The 17,754-nt window shown below is 37.6% G+C and overlaps 1 protein-coding gene across 3 annotated transcripts in view; it reads left to right on the top strand.

Annotated features, from left to right (window-relative positions):
• LOC129870028 (general negative regulator of transcription subunit 3) overlaps positions 1-17,754 on the top strand; it is a 37,291-nt gene that overhangs the window by 4,604 nt on the left and 14,933 nt on the right. For 2 of the 3 annotated variants that reach the window (XM_055944600.1, XM_055944599.1), the window contains exons 4-10: positions 19-69; positions 4,899-4,988; positions 5,073-5,219; positions 5,457-5,567; positions 10,350-10,418; positions 16,579-16,747; positions 16,844-17,316. In XM_055944600.1, the coding sequence (XP_055800575.1) occupies positions 19-69; positions 4,899-4,988; positions 5,073-5,219; positions 5,457-5,567; positions 10,350-10,418; positions 16,579-16,747; positions 16,844-17,316 (1,110 nt within the window). The remainder of the gene's footprint in view (positions 1-18; positions 70-4,898; positions 4,989-5,072; positions 5,220-5,456; positions 5,568-10,349; positions 10,419-16,578; positions 16,748-16,843; positions 17,317-17,754) is intronic. The other variant, XM_055944601.1, reaches the window with a different exon arrangement.

The following is a 17,754-nucleotide window of genomic DNA, read 5'->3' as shown; positions in this document are numbered from 1 at the left end:
TTGTTCCATACTTATCAGGACCCAAAGGAGAAGGCTAAGTCAGAGACAAGAGATTGGTTGAATAATGTGGTATGATTTTCAAATGTTTTATAGGTTCAAAAATTTCCCTTACATATCATTGTGAGATATTTACACCTAATTGGGTCTCTTTCCATGTGTTTATCTTCCAAGGGTAGACCTAGAACAACTTCTCTTTCCATCTGTCTGTCTTCCAAGGGTAAAGACTCATAATTTAATTTTCAAGTAAGAGAATTTTTTATTAAAAAATAGCACCCAGAGGGTGCAATGGATGATTAGTAGTGAGTACAACCCCAACAATATGCGTCTTTGTATAGTAGCTACACGTCAAAAGAATCGAGGGAATTGACCTTCCTATCTACTTCCGGTACATTTTCATTTGATACCAAAAGGCTAACTGGCTAGGAGAGTTAACCATCTATGCTGTAAGGTACCAATAATTTTCCTTCCCGCCTTCTAAGTATCTCACTATCTCTAGTATCTCTGATTTCTTTCTTCCACACAGTCAACCATATAGCCTCTTGTATAGTGTTCAACAACATTTTGTCACCTTTTTGTAGTCCTCTTCTATTCCAACATTGTAATAGGCCTATAGGAGATTCTGGCATGCACTATTTGACTTCAAGCAAAATAAAAAGTGTACCAGATCTGGGTTGAATTCTGCAGTGGATAAAAAATGCTTCACGTCTTCATAATCTTCACACATTACGCATCTGTTGCAAAAAGTCATACCTCTTCTTTATAAACTGTGATGGGTCAAGCAAGCCCTGCCCACTAGCCATGAAAAACACTTCTACTTTATAAGGTGCTTTGTTTCTCCATATCAATTTTCATGGCCATATTTGTTCATGTTGTCTACTTTGAGACAAAACTTGATACTCATACTTACCGGGACAAAACCATCCTTACGTACGTTCCGTACTATCCTATTTGGTTCTAATTGGTATCTTTGGAAGCTATCTATCATCTGCAGAAAGCTCCTCATTTCCTCCATTCCCCATCATTATCTTTCACGGAGGCATCATGAAAAGGGTATGGAACTGATCTTTAAGGGGTCTATGCACTAATCATCTTTATTTCAAAAAATAAAGTTTTTCTATCACCTATTTTTATGTAAATGTGTTCTACTAACATAATCCACAAGTTTCTGATACATTTCCAATTGTCAGCTCTGTACAGGCTGCCTTGGGTTGCTACTTAAAAAACAGGAATGCCTTCTATCTGTACATCTCTCAATCACTTGCCTTCGTAGTGCCTTCTCCTTGCAAAATCTGCATAATACTTCATAAGGAAACTGGTGCCATGTGCCCTTAGATTTCAGACTTCCAATCCATCTTCCTTCTTACCGTTAATCACCATTTCCCTCTTAACCAGTTTGAACGACCTTATCGTTGTTCCTTGTTACAACTTACAAAAAATTCCTCCTTAGTTTATCAGTTCTCTTCTCCTTTTTTTTTCTTTTGATGAGTAATAAAGAATTATTATTGATGTGAAACAAGCCAGCATTAAGGAAATGCTGGGGCAAAAGTACATCCCAAGGAGAACTTATTGTGTAAAGAACTAAGAAAGTCAACAATATCTTCCCGCTCTAAAACATATGCTGTAGTATTGTTGCACCAGAGACTAGACAAACTATACACTTGAGCTTTGGATTAATAATATTGTCCTTGTTGTCTTCAAAAACTCTTCACATTTCTTTCTCTCCATATGACCCACCATTACCACCCTAGGAATGGTTTTCCAGACATCTTTGGAAGATTTTGTAAGGTCCAATCTATGCCGCGATAACAAAAGTTCCACTGTATCTTACTTACCAATTGTCAAAAATAAAATAAAATTTCCACTGTATGTTTAGGCATACACCATCAGATTCCCAGAACATTAAAACAGAAATGCCAAATCTGTTGAGAGAAGCTGCAGTGGAGAAATATATGGTTATAATCTTCCACCCCCTCTTCACATATAACACATCTGTTGCAAAGAGTAATGCCTCTCTTTTTAAGATTATCCAGGGAGGCATTTTCTATGTGCCACTATCCAGGAAAAACATTTAACTTTGTAAGGAGCTTTATTCTTCCAAATAGACTTCCATGGCCAAGAGATAAGAGAGGGAGTACTGTTTGTCAGGATTGTAGAATAACTTTTCACACAAAAGATTCCACTATTTTTGGGTTTCCAAGATAGGGAATCTTGAAGAGAGTTCAATGGCGATAGATAGTTAAGATTTAAGAAGATCCATCAGGCTCAAGATATCTCCGATTTCACAATCATTGAGATTTCTCCTAAAGTGAATGAACCATCCTTGGTTAGACCCCTATGTTTGGTATAGGAAACAGATACATAATGTAGACGCAACATATTGTTTAGAACCTACCTTCCTCCTAAAGGCAAGTAGTTTCCAATTTGCCCGTTCCTTTCCACACATATCTATTACTCTTTCCCAAATACTGTGTTCGTCGTGATAGACATCAAATGTGAATATTTAGTTGACGATTGGCCTACATTTCATCCTAGTGAATCTGACAACTATTGAATGTTGTACACCTTGTTCGCAGAAAAAATCTAACTCTCACATAATTTATGTTTAGACTTGATATTGCCTCAAAGAGCAATAAGATTGTCTTCAATTGTTGTATTTGTCCAATGCTTACACCCATAGTGAGAGTGTCATTGCATAAAGCAAGAGATAGATCATCATTGCTCCTTGTCCTCTAATTTCTGTATTAAAGCCCTTTACCCAATCCAGTTGCGAAGTCTGAACCATCCTATTAAGACATTCCACGACTAAGATAAATAATACGAGACATAGGGGATTGCTTTCCTTAGACCCTTATGAGAAAGAAAAAATTCAATTGGCTTCTCATGTATCAAGATAAAGAATTTTATTGTGGGTATACAATTTTATCCACTTCCTCGATTTATCTCTGTACTCATTAGGCTCCTTAGGAAACCTAAATGAAAAGTGAAATGAAATATGTAGTAATGCTAGACAAAATGCTTTTGATCAACACTCCCCCCCTCCCCCCCGTGACAAGTACCGGTTTTGCCATCCACTAGTCCCTTCTACACTATTTGTATCACTGGATTCCACACTGCAAGATCTTTGCTTGAAGTACCCAAAGGTGTTCCCGGATAAGTAATAGGTAAAACACCCACCTTGCAATTCAACACCTGTACCATCTCTTCAATGTTATTACCTACTCTCGCTGTAGTGATCTCACATTTTCTGAAATTGATCTCAAGGCCTGACAAAACTTGGAACCATATAAGAATTTGTCTCAAATAGGACAAATAATCTAGCTGGGACACCTCTTGATCACCAAAGACCAATGTGTCATTTGCGAATAAAAGATATGTAATTGTCACGTTGTTGTGCCCTCTGAAAGAAGGATTGAAACCCTTCAAAAAATCTCCACTAACCGCCCTGCCCATCATTTTCTTCAAAGCTTTCATTACCAAAATGAATAACATAGGAGATAACGGAGCTCATTGTCTCAAGCCCCTCAAACTCCTTAAGAAACTGCAAGAACTCTTGTTCATCAATACAAAACATCTTGCAGTAGAAATGCAAAACAAAATCCATCTCCACTTGTCCCGAAAACCCATCTTCGTCATATTGAAATCCAAGAATTCTCAATTCACGTGATCATAAGCTTTCTCAAGGTCCAACTTACATAAAATCCCCAACTCACCTTTTTCTTTCTGGAATCAACCACTTCATTAGCCACCAGAGCAACATTCCGTTTTTGTCTTCCTTCAACAAAAGCATTCTGAAAATGGACATCATCCAGTCCAGAACCTTCTTTAGTCTATTATAAAATGCCTTAGAGATAATCTTTGAAATGGAGGCTTGCTTCCGGTGTGCTATGTGATAAGAAGGTGCCACCACAACTTAAGGGCAAGTTCTACAAAGTGGTGGTTAGATCGGCTATGTTATATGGGGCGGAGTGTTAGCCGGTTAAGGTCTCTCACATTCAAAAGATGAAAGTTGCCGATATGAGAATGTTGAGATGGATGTGTGGGCATACCAGGAGCGACAGGATTAGAAACGAGGCTATTCGGGACAAGGTAGGAGTGGCCTCGGTGGAAGACAAGATGCGGAAAATGCGACTGAGATGGTTTGGGCATGTGAAGAGGAGAGACACAGATGCCCTAGTGCGGAGGTGTGAGAGGTTGACCATGGATGGTTTCAGGAGAGGTAGGGGTAGGTCGAAGAAATATTGGGGAGAGGTGATTAGACAGGACATGGCGCAGCTGCAGCTGATCGAGGACATGACCCTAGATAGGAGGGTGTGGAGGACCCACATTAGGGTAGAAGGCTAGTACATAGTCTCGTTATTCCTCATTAGTAGGCGCATTAGTACGCTATAATTTCTTGTGCTCTGATTTCTGTTATTATCTATTACTTTCTGTACTTTGATTACTCTATTTTATCCATGTTGTTCTCGTTATTTGCTTTCTCATATATGCCTTATCTAACCTCTTTTATGCTTTTATGCTTTTATTGAGTCGAGGGTCTTTCGGAAACAGCCGTTCTACCTTGGTAGGAGTCAGGTCTGCGTACACTTTACCCTCCCCAGACCCCACGTTGTGGGATTTCACTGGGTTGTTGTTGTTAGAGATAATCTTGAAAAATGTTTCCCACCAGACTATTAGGTCTAAAATTCTTTATACTAGTCGCTCCTTCCTTCCTTTGGTACAACGGTAATAAAAGAGGCATTATGACTTTTCTCGAACTCCTAATTTCTTGGAATTCCACAATGGTCTCCATCAACTAACCTTGAACTTTCCCCTAGCTTTTTTCTCGAAATCCCAGTTTCTTCGAATTCTGATAGTTTTGTCTTGGTGGTATAATAACTTTCAATTTTTTTTTGGGGCAGGTTGGGGAGCTCGAAAGTCAAATTGACAATTTCGAGGCTGAATTGGAAGGACTTTCAGTTAAAAAAGGGAAGCAGAGGCCCCCAAGATTGGTAAGAGGATGTAAAATTAAGTGTGTATCATGCATATGGTTTATCGTGATTGATTAAAGGTCACTTCTTTTATGTTTTCTCTAGGTACATTTGGAAACATCCATTGTTCGGCACAAGGCTCATATAATGAAGTTGGAGTTAATTTTAAGATTACTGGATAATGATGAATTGAGTCCTGAGCAAGTCAACGATGTCAAGGATTTCCTCGACGATTATGTGGAACGAAATCAGGTATACTATTCTTTACAATTTATTCCTCATGTGTCTGGTGTAGGTTATTTTGAAGAAATCAATTATAATTATCACTTTAACCTCTTAAATTAAATGGAATTCTGGAGTGCTGTGCTTTCTCTTTCTCTTCACTTTTTTCTGTCTATTCACTTCTGATGTGTTCTTAGGATTGCTCTTGAAGTAATGTCATCTTTTTGGCATGTAATGTTACCATTTGCTTGGACTGTATTTTTGCAGGAGGATTTTGATGAATTCAGTGATGTTGATGAGCTCTATAGCACTTTACCACTGGATAAGGTGGAGTCTCTTGAAGATCTGGTTACCATCGGTCCACCTGCTCTTGTCAAGGTAATATACATCCAAATCATCATTTCTTCTAATTTCTTTTTCTACTTAACTTATTTATTTATCGTTCATTGTTTATGTTTTGACTGATATATTTGTCTGTTTTGCTATACCAAAATAATTTGTGGTCATTTTCTTAATTCTAATGTATGGGTGTAGGATCATTTTGATCTTTAATGCATGCCATTCCTGAACACAATTCTTCTTAATGTTTAAGCCAGAACCCTAAAAATAAAGGAAAGCACAGAAGACGTTGTTATGGTGAAAAAACCAAAACAAATGTAGGAAGCGCTCAAATTAGCCTGATAGAGAGAAGTGAGAAACAGAGAAGTCTGTATCATCTGCTAGCATTTTAGCCCCTAAATCAGTCCAAAGTCTGGTGATTTGCCATTGTTGTGCTTGGTTATCAAAGACGTTGGTCAGCTGTGCATTTACTATTCGTGTGGGTTTTCTTGATGTGCTGGATTTTGGTTTCAAAGATCGGGTGTTTACTTCTAGGGTGAGCACGAGATCTTCAATCTGCTAAATTCTGGGAAACATGGAATGTTAATTGATAGGTATAAGAAGTGGATATGATGTGATTCCTTACTCAGTGAGTTGCTTTGAATCTGTTAACCTGAAGATTTTGCTGGCTTATTAATTGGCAGTTCCCAATTGAATTAGGCATTGGTTGTCTAGGGATGGCAAAATCAAACCCCACCCGTTTAAGTTTGGGTGGGTTGTTGACCTACACATTTATTAGCTCAACCCATTTCAACCCATTTTTAATGGGTTGATATGTAAACCAAATGGACTCATGAGAAATCTTATCAAAATATTTTTAATTTGATATGTTTTATATAGCCATAATAAAGATTTTTTTATTAGGTACTAAAATATTTTAAAAGAACAAATAAAACAATTAAAACTTGGTAAAAATTGGGTTGGGTCTTGACCCGTTTATGACCCAAACAAATTTAGGTTGGGTTGGGTCGGATCTTGACCCGTTTATTGCCTTGACCCATTACGACCTGCCTAAATTTAACCCAACCCGCCCAATTACCACCCTTTATGTTGGTCACTAGGAGGCCCAAATCCCAATGTCCTTTTTGTGTATGTAAATTACTATTTGTTTCTATTACCTTCGACAATCGACAAGTCAGTTTTGGACGTATATTAGGAATTTCTACGGGCTCAAGTGAAGATTTTGCAGATTAGGGTTTTTGTTTGTGATTTGTAGATCTTGACGGGCTGAGGTTTTGTGGTTGATTGCAAGTTGAGGATTTCACCAGAGCTATCATGCTTTTTATTTCTCACGTGATCAATTGGTCGAACATAACAAGACTTCAACATTTTCTGTCATATTTGTAGATTTGGACTTAAATTGTCCACTTTTTATAAATATTACAAGACCGTTTGTGTTCATGGTATACATCAAGGACCAAAATATTCGTACCCTTATATGTTAGGGACCATTTTGATTTTTTCTCTTTAACCTATAAATCAACTTATCACAAGAGATTAAACCTATAAATCAACTTATTAAAAGAGATTAAACCTATAAATCCTCACCTTTTGGTCCAGGATAGTCTTCTGTTGTTCTGGATCAGAAAAATCACATTCGAGTAAATAATGTACGTTTTACTTTGGAGTGCTCATCATGCTAAATAACATTCCACTTTGTCCATTAAATCGGGGGGATGGCGTTGTCTATTTGTTATGGGTAGTGGAAAGCATGATGGGGGTAATATACTTGACAAGATATTTAGAATTGGGGTGTAGGTCCAAGAGCTTCATACTTGAATAGGTTTTAAGTGAGATACAATGCATGTTGATGGTGGCTGGCCTATAAAAAAAGAAAAAAGAAAGACGATGCTCATTTCGCTGTTTGATAATTGATGTCTATGCAACATTATATGTAGCTGCTGGTTGTGATGGAGTGCTTTGTTCAATCTAGCAAATTTAAAAGGTTAGAATAAAGAATGATTATAAAGAATATAAGAAGTTAGATGGGTCTAACAGTAAGGGATGATATGAAACATAACTGGTACAATATTTACTTCAAAACATAAACTCCTCATTACTAATTTAGTATATGCATATCTAGTAAAACATGTTGTTTTGGGGATAAAAGAAAATATGGGATCGGAGTCTAATTCTCAATCGGGAAAAAGATCCACATTAGAGCTAGAGGAATAACATTCCACGTGTTGTGCCACCTTCTCCTAGCTCCACTCTTCCATCTGAACGTCAACTCTTTCACGGATCTTGGCATTACCCAGGTGATGCCAAACCATGTAAACATATTCCTCCTATAACCTCGTGGCTGTTTTGCAATATAACAGAATATGATCCTCGTCCTCACCAGTCTCCTTACATAGGAAACACCAGCTCATGTAGACAACCTTTCGCTTCCTAAGGTTCTCTGTTGTCAAAATCACCTCTCGAGTAGCTAACCACGTGCGGAAGCACACTTTCCTCGACACCTTTGGTATCCATACTGCACCATATGGAAAAATATCCTCCAGCCTCACCAAAACCTTCTCATAGAAAGACTTGACAAAAAACACAGTGTTATTTTCCCAACTCCCAACTCAAAGCATCGAGTCTGTCGACCGGTTCACATGCGTTTGGAGTAAATCTAGCAATCTCTGAAGGCAGTCACCTCCTGGTCCCAGAGAAAACCTCAAATCCCAAAAAGTTCCATCCCCTTATGTCCCCCTAACTTGCTTAACATATAATTCCCTTTGATACATTACTAGGAATTCATTCTTAAGCACCAAACTTCCATACCACCTTTGCTCCCAGAAACTAACTCTGCCCCCTCCTCAACCCTAAAACATCCCACCCCTTCATTATATTCCTTCCCTACACCACACTCGAAAGGCATAGTGATCACTTTTTTTCTCCATCCCCTTCCATTTTCCCGCTATCACCCCTCTCCATAAAGCTTCTACCTCCACCCCAAATCTTCACAACCATTTGCCCAAAAGAGTTTTGTTGAAAGTTTTCAGCTCTTTAACCCCAAGTCTTCCCCATCGTTTAGGAGGTGTCACAGACTCCCGTCGAACTAAGTAAAACTTCTTTGCTCGGTCCGCCACATCCCAAAGAAAATCTCTTTGCAACCTCTCCATTATCTATACCCTGGGAAGGTGCGTTGAACAGGGACACGTGATGTGTAGGGATACTCGATAGCATGCTCTTGATAAATATTTCTTTGCCTTTGGACAAGTATCTTTTTTGCCAACCTGCCAACCCCTACTCTACCCCTTCTCTACCTCTCTGAATGACCGGATTCCAAATGGTGAGATCCTTGTTCCATGCGTCCAATGGTAATCCTATGTAGGTAGTAGGGAGAGTCCCCTGCACGACAAAACTTGGGAAAGCATGTCCATATTATCCATTGCACCAGCAAGTATGATCTCATATTTATTGAGGTTAATTTTAAACCCTGAAACCACCTGGAACCAAGTTAACACTTGTCCAAGCTGGATCCCATCAACATCACAAAACACCAAAGTTTTGTATCCGATACAAGTGTAGAACAAAAGTTTAGAAGCTCCATCGCGTGAATTTTAAGATTCAAGGATATGGATCCGAGTGTGGATACCGGTGCTAGGATACTATTAATAAATATTTAAGAATAATATATATGGCTATTAATTATTTAAAATTGTTGAAAAAAAACTTTTTTTCCGATTAAAAGGTGTTTTAAATCCATTAATATTAATTAAGTTAAATGAAAAATGTCTACGTAATTGCAAATTGCTAATATAATATAATACAGAACAGTTTAAACAGAGAAAAATAATTATTTTTTTTTTTAAAAAATTGGTTATCATTCTCTATTTATGCTTCTTGAACTTTGTTAATAACTCAAAAGCAAAAAGTATTTGTGGCAGAAATAATTGTGTCTTTACTAACTAGAGCTCTAAAGGATCAAGTATTTGTGGTACAATTTAAATTCGTTGTAAACACTTAAATATTTCATTTATAAGTTATCTTGTACAAACGCAAAGTGTTCTAGTACTTTATGTGACTATATATGAGATAAACCAAAAATCAAACCAAATACACAATTATTCTATATTTCTTGGGAATAGGATTAGTCAAAAGCACCCAAGATAGGTTGACTAAATCTAGTGCAGATCCCACACCACACCCAAATTGTGTTGGATGACACGAGTTCAGAGAAATTTCGAAGGATCTGGCAACATAGATCAAAACTCTTTGACTAAGTTAGAGCTGTAAATCCCTAAAGCTTGCCTTAGCTATTATTGGAAAGGGAAGAGACTAGGTTCTTCAGACACTTTACCTTTATTAAAAAAGAGGGAAGAGACGAGGTAAGCCTAAATTACATTGATGGAAGTTGTCTCCTTAAATCTCTTGAAATAAATAGGAATTTAACTAAGATCATTACACAATATAAGCAAAGGTTCTATATAACTATATAAGCTATTCCGACTACCTGGGATTTTGGCTTAGTTGTTGTTATTAGGTCTGAGTATAGATAAGTGTGAGATTCGGATAACCTTCAGTTATAGAGAAACTTTAAGTCCTTAAAACACAAATATTTTACCACTATTGGTTTGAGTTGAGACCGAATAGAGTGAACTAGATATAGGTGATTCACCTTGGCAGCCATGAGTTATTTGGCTAGAGACGTAATTGTGGTTTATGAAAGTAGCAGTTTCTTTTTCTAGTATCTTTTGGAATTCAAGTAGAGGAAAGAAACTCTTTGCCCATGTATGTAGGGATGGGCCATACAGCCTTTGCAGTAGCTGTAACTTCTTTTTGGTTTTCCAGGGTGTCACTGTTTCCAGTGCGGTTTTGAGTGTGAAAACTTCTCTGGCCTCTCCACCTGCTCAAGCATCGGTATGGTTCACTTCTCTTTCCTTTTCTTTTCTCCCTTTGGCCACGTGGGCTTTTAGATGGGAAGATTTGACCGTAGTCTGTTACACATCTTTCTTTCCAATGCTTCTAAGGCTGGCGGTGTTTAAATGGAAGGCTAGAAATACAGTTCTGATTTGTTGCTATTTCCTTAAAGCTTGATACAATAATTTTTTTCACGTACAGTAGTTTACTTGGTACTCATTTTTTTTTTGAGAAAGGTAACTTGTATTATCAACAGAGGAATACTCCAGGAGTTGTCCAGTAATACGTACAAAACAAGGATCACAGAAGTGTAAAACTAGCCTCCTATAATCTCGTCAGTAATCAAAAATACTAGGAATATCTTCATCTTGAGGATATTCATGCTTGCACCAAAAATAGAAAAGAACCATACTATTCATCTTCATTTTCTCAATAGAGCAGCTCTTGTTTTCAAAACATCTGTGGTTCCCTTCTAGCCAAATAGTCCACCAAATGCAAACTGGGACAATCTTCCATATCTCTCTGTGCCCAGACTGATTTCCATCCCTGTTCTAACAGGCTAAAGCTTCCTTTATATTCCTTGGCATAGTCCAGCTAATGCCACTAAGATTGATGAAGACCTGCCAAAGTTTCTTAGTCTCTCTACAGTGTGGAAAGAGATGATTTATTGTCTCTGCCTCACATTCACAAAAAGAGTATCTAGAGCACAATTGTAAGCCTCTTTTCATGAGGTTATCATGAGTTAGTGCAGCCTGCTTGGCCAGAAGCCAGGAGAAACAGGCTATCTTGAATGGAACCTGGACTTTCCATATCATCTTCCATGGCCAACCTCTTTTCTGTAGGCCTGATGTCTGAAACTTCCTGTAAGCTGATCCAACTGAAAATCTCCCTTGTTTGTCTGGAATCCAGACTAGTTGATCCTCACCGTTGTTGAGATCCTTGCATTGCTCAAAAGTGTTTAGGAATCCATCCATTTTACTCACCTCCCAATCATTCAATGGTCTTCTGAATCTAAAGTTCCACCCCTGGTCATCTCTCATCTCTTTGACAGTGACCTTTTCCTGGAGACTCAAAAGAAAAAGATCAGGGAAACTGTTTTTTAGAGATTCTTGTCCCACCCAGCTTTCCTCCCAGAACAAGGTCTTCCTTCCATTACCCACCTTTATCTTACAATCATGTATCAATTTTGGCCACAAATTCCTTATTGATCTCCACAGAGCAGTACCATATGGTTGTGAAGTGGCTTTGCTGATCCACCAGTTTTCCATGCCATATCTTGTCCTGATTGTCTCCTTCCACAGGGATTGTTCTTGAGAAGCAAACCTCCACAACCATTTCATTAGTAGGTTGCTATTCTGAACCTTCAGATTCCTTGTTCCCAATCTCCCTTCTTTCTTGCTAGCTATGACTTCATCCCATTTAACCAAATGGATCTTGTGGTTGTTTTGGTCACATTTACCTTGCCACAGGAAATTTCTTCTAATGGTGTCCAATCTGTCTCACACACTAGCTGGCATAGGGAATAAGGACATCATATAGGTAGGTAAAGCATCTAGGACACTGTTTATGAGAGTAGCTCTACCACCCAAGGACAAATATTGACTTTTCCAGCTAACAAGCTTCTTCTCACATTTCTCCAACACATTGTTCCATATTCCCTTTGATTTGCTCTTGTCCCCCAATGGCATGCCAAGATATACAGTAGGTAATTCTCTAATTTTCCCTCTCAAAATGTCTACCAAACATTCTATCCTAGGTACCTCATTTACTGGGTAAATGAAGATTTTACTCCAATTAATGTGAATGACGGAGGTTGCTTCAAACAAAATCAAGATGACTCTTAAATATTTCAGTTGATTATTGTCTGCATCACAGAAAATTGAAGTGTCATCTGCATATTGAAGTTGAATAATTGCCAGACCTTGTCTGTCGTCCATATTAGCATTAAAACCCCTTATCCAACTGTTTGTTTGAGCTGTCCTTAACATATCATTAAGTCCCTCCATTGCCAGTATAAAAAGGAAAGGGGATAAGGGGTCCCCTTGTCTCAAGCCTCTCTCTGAATTGAAGAAACCAAAGGGTGATCCATTGATCAACACTGATAATTTCACATTAGTAGTGCAGAATTTGATCCAGTTTATTCACTTCTCACCAAAGTCCATATTCTCCATAGTTTTCCAGATGAAGCCCCCTGTGTAAGTGATCATAGGCTTTCTCTATGTCCAGCTTACATAGGCTTTTTTTTTTTGTGAAACTGGTAATGTTTACTTGGTACTCTTTGTTTTGTTTTTATATGCATTTTTGAATTGATTTTCCTCTTCTGCATTTGTTCCAATTTTGTCGTTCACTTCTTGGAAGTTTTATTTCGTTAGATGCTTAGGGCAATGGATGTCCTTTGGAAAATTTTCCAATATAATTGGGGGATTATGAGTGCAGTTCTTCTATTAGTCTTTGAAATTTTCAAAAATAAATAAATTCTTCTATTAATCTTTGAATCTTAAGCGGAGAACAGATTTTTCAGAAATAATTCATATTATATCTGTTTCTGTCCATTTAATCAAAATATGATGAATCATTTTATTTGTCATGAGAATGGGTTGGAAAGAAAGTGATGCATCTGTTAAAGAACTTATTTCAGGCTAACACAACATGAAAGAAAAGCAGCTTAACCACTTCCCATTGTGAAAAGATATGTTGTCCGTTTTTTTCATGAAAGTTTCTTGCATCATCTAGGTCCACCGATTATCTACTGGAAAACTAGTTACTTACAATGTGTTAGATGTATCAATTCGTACAACTTGTAGCGTGTTTTGGACGGACAAATCTTAGTTAATGCATTGAACTTTTCAGAAGCTCAACAATTGATGTACCTTCTCTTATAGGGTTTTCTTTCTTGTTCAAAGATTTTATATTAAGTTTTTAGAAGTTTGATCTCTTTCATCTAAAGGGAGGATCGTTTTGAGAAAGTAATAATTTTGTTGATTAGAATACCATGTACAAGTAGTATAAAACTAAGTTGCACGAACTATTAACTTTCGGTGCTACACCCGTGTCGACATGACATGGATGTGGGATCCATACCGGATATGGTCATTCAACTTTGGATACTTGGACCAAAATTGATTGAGAAGTTCGAGAAAAATACAATGATTCCTAAAATCAAAACAAAAGCTAGGCTTAAATCATAATTTAGACATGTTTTTCTATCGTTAAAAGATATTTGTACAAAAAAGTATGCAACTAGAAGGTGCTTTAAGGATATTTACAGGAACATCATTGCTGAATGTGCAATGAACTCAAGAAGTCTATCACGACCTCTCTATATCATTTTCCATAGCCATGTTACACCAAAAAATAATAGGAGATGCATTTGAACTTAATAATAATTACATATTCAGTCATGCTCTCAAAGATTCGTGCATTTTTTGACTTTCAAATAGCCCATCAAAATTTGGCATATTTTACAACTCTAGTTTTAGCCTAATCCATATTTAGATCTGTACGCCCGAATGTTATAATTCAAATCATGAAGGATCCGACACTAGCTCAGCATGACCCACACATGTATCAAGACACCCGAGTCTGAGCAACTTAGGTATTAAATTAGCAAAAAATAGAAAGTTATTCCTCAAGTGTATGAAATATTTTCCACCCCTTCAAAAGCTTTTCTATTCCTTACCAAAAAGGTCCTGTTCCTCTCCTTCCAAAGATCCCATATGAGAGCTAATATATCTACATTCCATTTCCTGCATTTCCTCTCCTCCTCCTAGTGGCCCATCTGTTTAGCATGTTCTTCTATGTTCCTGACATTCACATTGTGCACACTGTATGCCTAATCAGCTCAGAACTTTACACAACTAGGTAGCATCTTGACAATGCAGTGTGAAATGGTCGATGTCTTCTCTCTAGCGTCTCCACATGATCTTCATCCCCTTCAGTTGGGTTGTTCTTTAGTTTCAATTTCTTTTCTAGCTTATCATAAAAACTCATGATTCCTAAATTATGTGATTTAAATATTATTGCTTTTGTACTATGAGAAGGGTCGCAAACATTTTCAAAGAAGTGACTCCTTTGTCGTCCTTCTAATATTGTGATGACATCCTTCCAACCATTCATGGTTGAAGATAAACTGAAGCCTAAAGACAAATATTCTCGCGTAGATACAGAAGATTTTTGCTTTCTTATCTTTGTTTTATACTATTGCAGTTAATGATATTCGTCCTACTACCTTGTAAAAGAGAACGATATGCATCCTACATCTTACTAATTATGGTTGAAATGACTCTCTAGTCTAACAACAAATGTTTCTCCCTTTTATACGTCTGAGAACATGCAAACGTTTCAAGGAAATATAATGCCTTTGTCATCTTTTTATATTATGAAGATCTGTGTCCTACAATTCATTGCTGAAGACACTGAAACCTAAAGTAAAAAGTGCATGTTTTTTGGAAAATTGATAAATATATATATACTCCCTCTGTCCCATTTTATGTGGCACCCTTTCCTTTTTAGTCTGTCCCAAAAAGAATTTCACCGCACTATAATTAGAAACAATCTAACTTTAGAATTCTCCTATTACCCTTAATGAAATGATTTACAACTATACAAATATCTAAGGATTGTTTTAGATCACAAGTTTCAAAAGTCTTCTCTTTTTCTTAAATACCGTTGTGACATAAAATGTGACGGAGAGAGTATATATATATTTGATAACTGTGATGTTTGGGTCAGTTTGCGTGCACCTCGACTAATACCACGGTATACCTGACACCTTCTACCAACAACAAGTACTAGGTAACTGTCCACCAAGGTTAGTACAGATGAAAAAATTGATATGTTTTAAGTATCGTAATGTATTAAGAGACAATTTCCCTGCAGGGAGGAACGTCAACTTTTAAAAGTTTTGTGAGGAGGTTTTGCATGTGTATATTGGTTCTTATGATGCCAATTCCTCAAATTGACTATTTTCTTTTTTTGAAACTGGTAAATACAATTCCTCACTGACCATTCAAACCCCCAATACACAAATACTTTACCTCTGGGATCTCTAGCCCTCTTTCCCTTTCTCACCATAGCTCTTTACACAACTGGTAAATTATCTTTGAAGACACCATTATCCACCTTTCTCATGTTAACGCAATACACATTATTTTCTTGGTTTGGTAGTAAAGTTCGAGTCCCATTCTTTCCAAGTTTGTAGGGTTCCTTTGCTTACCTTGCCTTACCGATATAGAGAACTAATTTATTTTTTTGCTTTCCTGGTGTTTATAACATCTTCTACCTAAGTTGCTCGGACTCGGGGATGGGTGTCTTATAAGGGTGCGGATTTAGAGGTTGAATTCTTCATGATCTAAATTTAAGATTCGGGGTATGGATCTAGGTACGGATATGGGTGTGGAGATTCGGCTAAAAGTAATTCAAATAGCTAAAGATAGAGCTTTATATTTAAATTATTATGAGACACTATGTGGAAAACTAACAAAGTATTACACAACAACAACATACCCAGGGATCTGAGGAGGGTAGGATGTACACAGACCTTAGTCCTTACCCTATCTTTGATAACTCACAAGGTATTCTGAGGAGAATATATTTCATCAAGAGGAGAATTCCAGAAGGAGATAAGGAAAAGGACTGAGGTAGATATTTCCATATGCTAGGTGTTCCATTTTCTTCCATTTCACCTTTAGCTTTTGTCCTAATTTTTTCTGTCGATTTTGGTCAAATTACCCAGAAATCGGTTGACCAGATCTGGTTCTGATCCCATACACACACGTCGTGTTGATGGGGGTGCGGCACCAAAAGTGAAGAGTGTTAGCAACTCAGTCTTCTACTTCTCAAAGTTTTGCGAGGAGGTTTAGCATGTGTATATTTATTCTTATGATGCCAATTTCTCAAACTGACCATCTAAAACCCCCAACACAAATATTTTCCTCTAGGATCTCTTGCCCTCTTTCCTTGCTCACCATAGCTCTTTGACGCAACTGTTGACTTGTCCTTGAAAGCGCTAATATTCACCTTTTCCAACATTTCTGATGTTAACGCAAACAATTTATTTCTTGTTTCATTAGCAGGCAGTTGTTCAAGGCCCATTCTTTCCAAGTTTACATGGTTCCTTTGCTTCCTGATGTAGAAACCTAATTGATGGTCTGCTTTCCAGGTGGCTGTAACATCTTCAGCACAGCAAGCTGTTAGTGTTCAGGATCAGGCTGATGAAGCAGCATCACAGGACAGTAGCTCTGAAACAGTTGTTAGGACCCCACCTCCTAAAAGTAGTGCAGTTGTTACTTCTGCTCCCACAACGCCTGCTGGGAGTCATGCAACCCCGGGTAATAACCATGCTTCAACTCGAAAGCTTCTGATACATCAACTAATTTGTTTATTTGTTGGCTGAACTTCTGTATGTGGTTTCTTGGGACATGCAGGTGCTGCTGCTGCTGCTTTATCTCCAACTAGCATGTCAAATGCAGTAAAAGAAGACGATTTGACAAGTTTCCCAGGTCGAAAGTCTTCCCCTGTCCTTAGTGAAACTACTTTAAGGGGTGTTAGTAGAGGTGCTCTATCTAACCAACCCGTGGCTAGTATTGCACTTGGTTCTGCTGGTTCAGTTACTGGCAATGGAGGTCTAGGAGCTATTCCTGCTTCTGAAGTTACAAAGAGAAATATCTTAGTTTCAGAGGAGAGGCTTGGAAGTAGCAGCATGGGACAGCCTTTGGTATCCCCTCTGGCTAACAGAATGATGATGTCACAAACAGCTAAGGCTACAGATGGAATTGGTGTTACTGATGGGGCAAATCTCGGTGATGCTACAGTCATGACTGGTAGAGTTTTCTCTCCTTCTGTTGGTCCTGGTATGCAATGGAGGCCTGGTAGTTCCTTTCAGAATCAAAATGAAGCGGTATGTTTCCATTTTATCATTTATGCGAGCTCTGTGATCACCACTTAAATTTGTACCTGTTTATTTACTTATCACATGCTGCAAGTTTAAAATAAAAGTAATTAGCCTCTCAAGTAATAAGCATTTAATGACATATTTTTTTTTTTCAATTTCAAAAAAATATGTCATTAAATGCTGGCATATCCTTAAAACTATTCTTTACCTTGCTATCTGCTTTACTAGTTGAAAAATGCTTTAATTCTCTATCTTTATTCTTATGCAATTGGAGAGTGTTATATTTTAAAACTATGAGCACCTCATCCATGTTGAAATAGAATTCTTTTTGCCTAAATTGATGTGGGGTGCTGTCACGAAGACAATCTGTCTGAATATATGGACTGCTTTAAGAATTCTAAGAATATGTCATGGCATGATCTCAAGTGTGTTTAAAGTTTTTGT

Source organism: Solanum dulcamara, chromosome 10 (genome assembly GCF_947179165.1).
Source record: "Solanum dulcamara chromosome 10, daSolDulc1.2, whole genome shotgun sequence".
NCBI lineage: Eukaryota > Viridiplantae > Streptophyta > Magnoliopsida > Solanales > Solanaceae > Solanum > Solanum dulcamara.
Note: the sequence above shows the minus strand (reverse complement) of the source record. Positions and strands in the feature narration are given on the sequence as shown.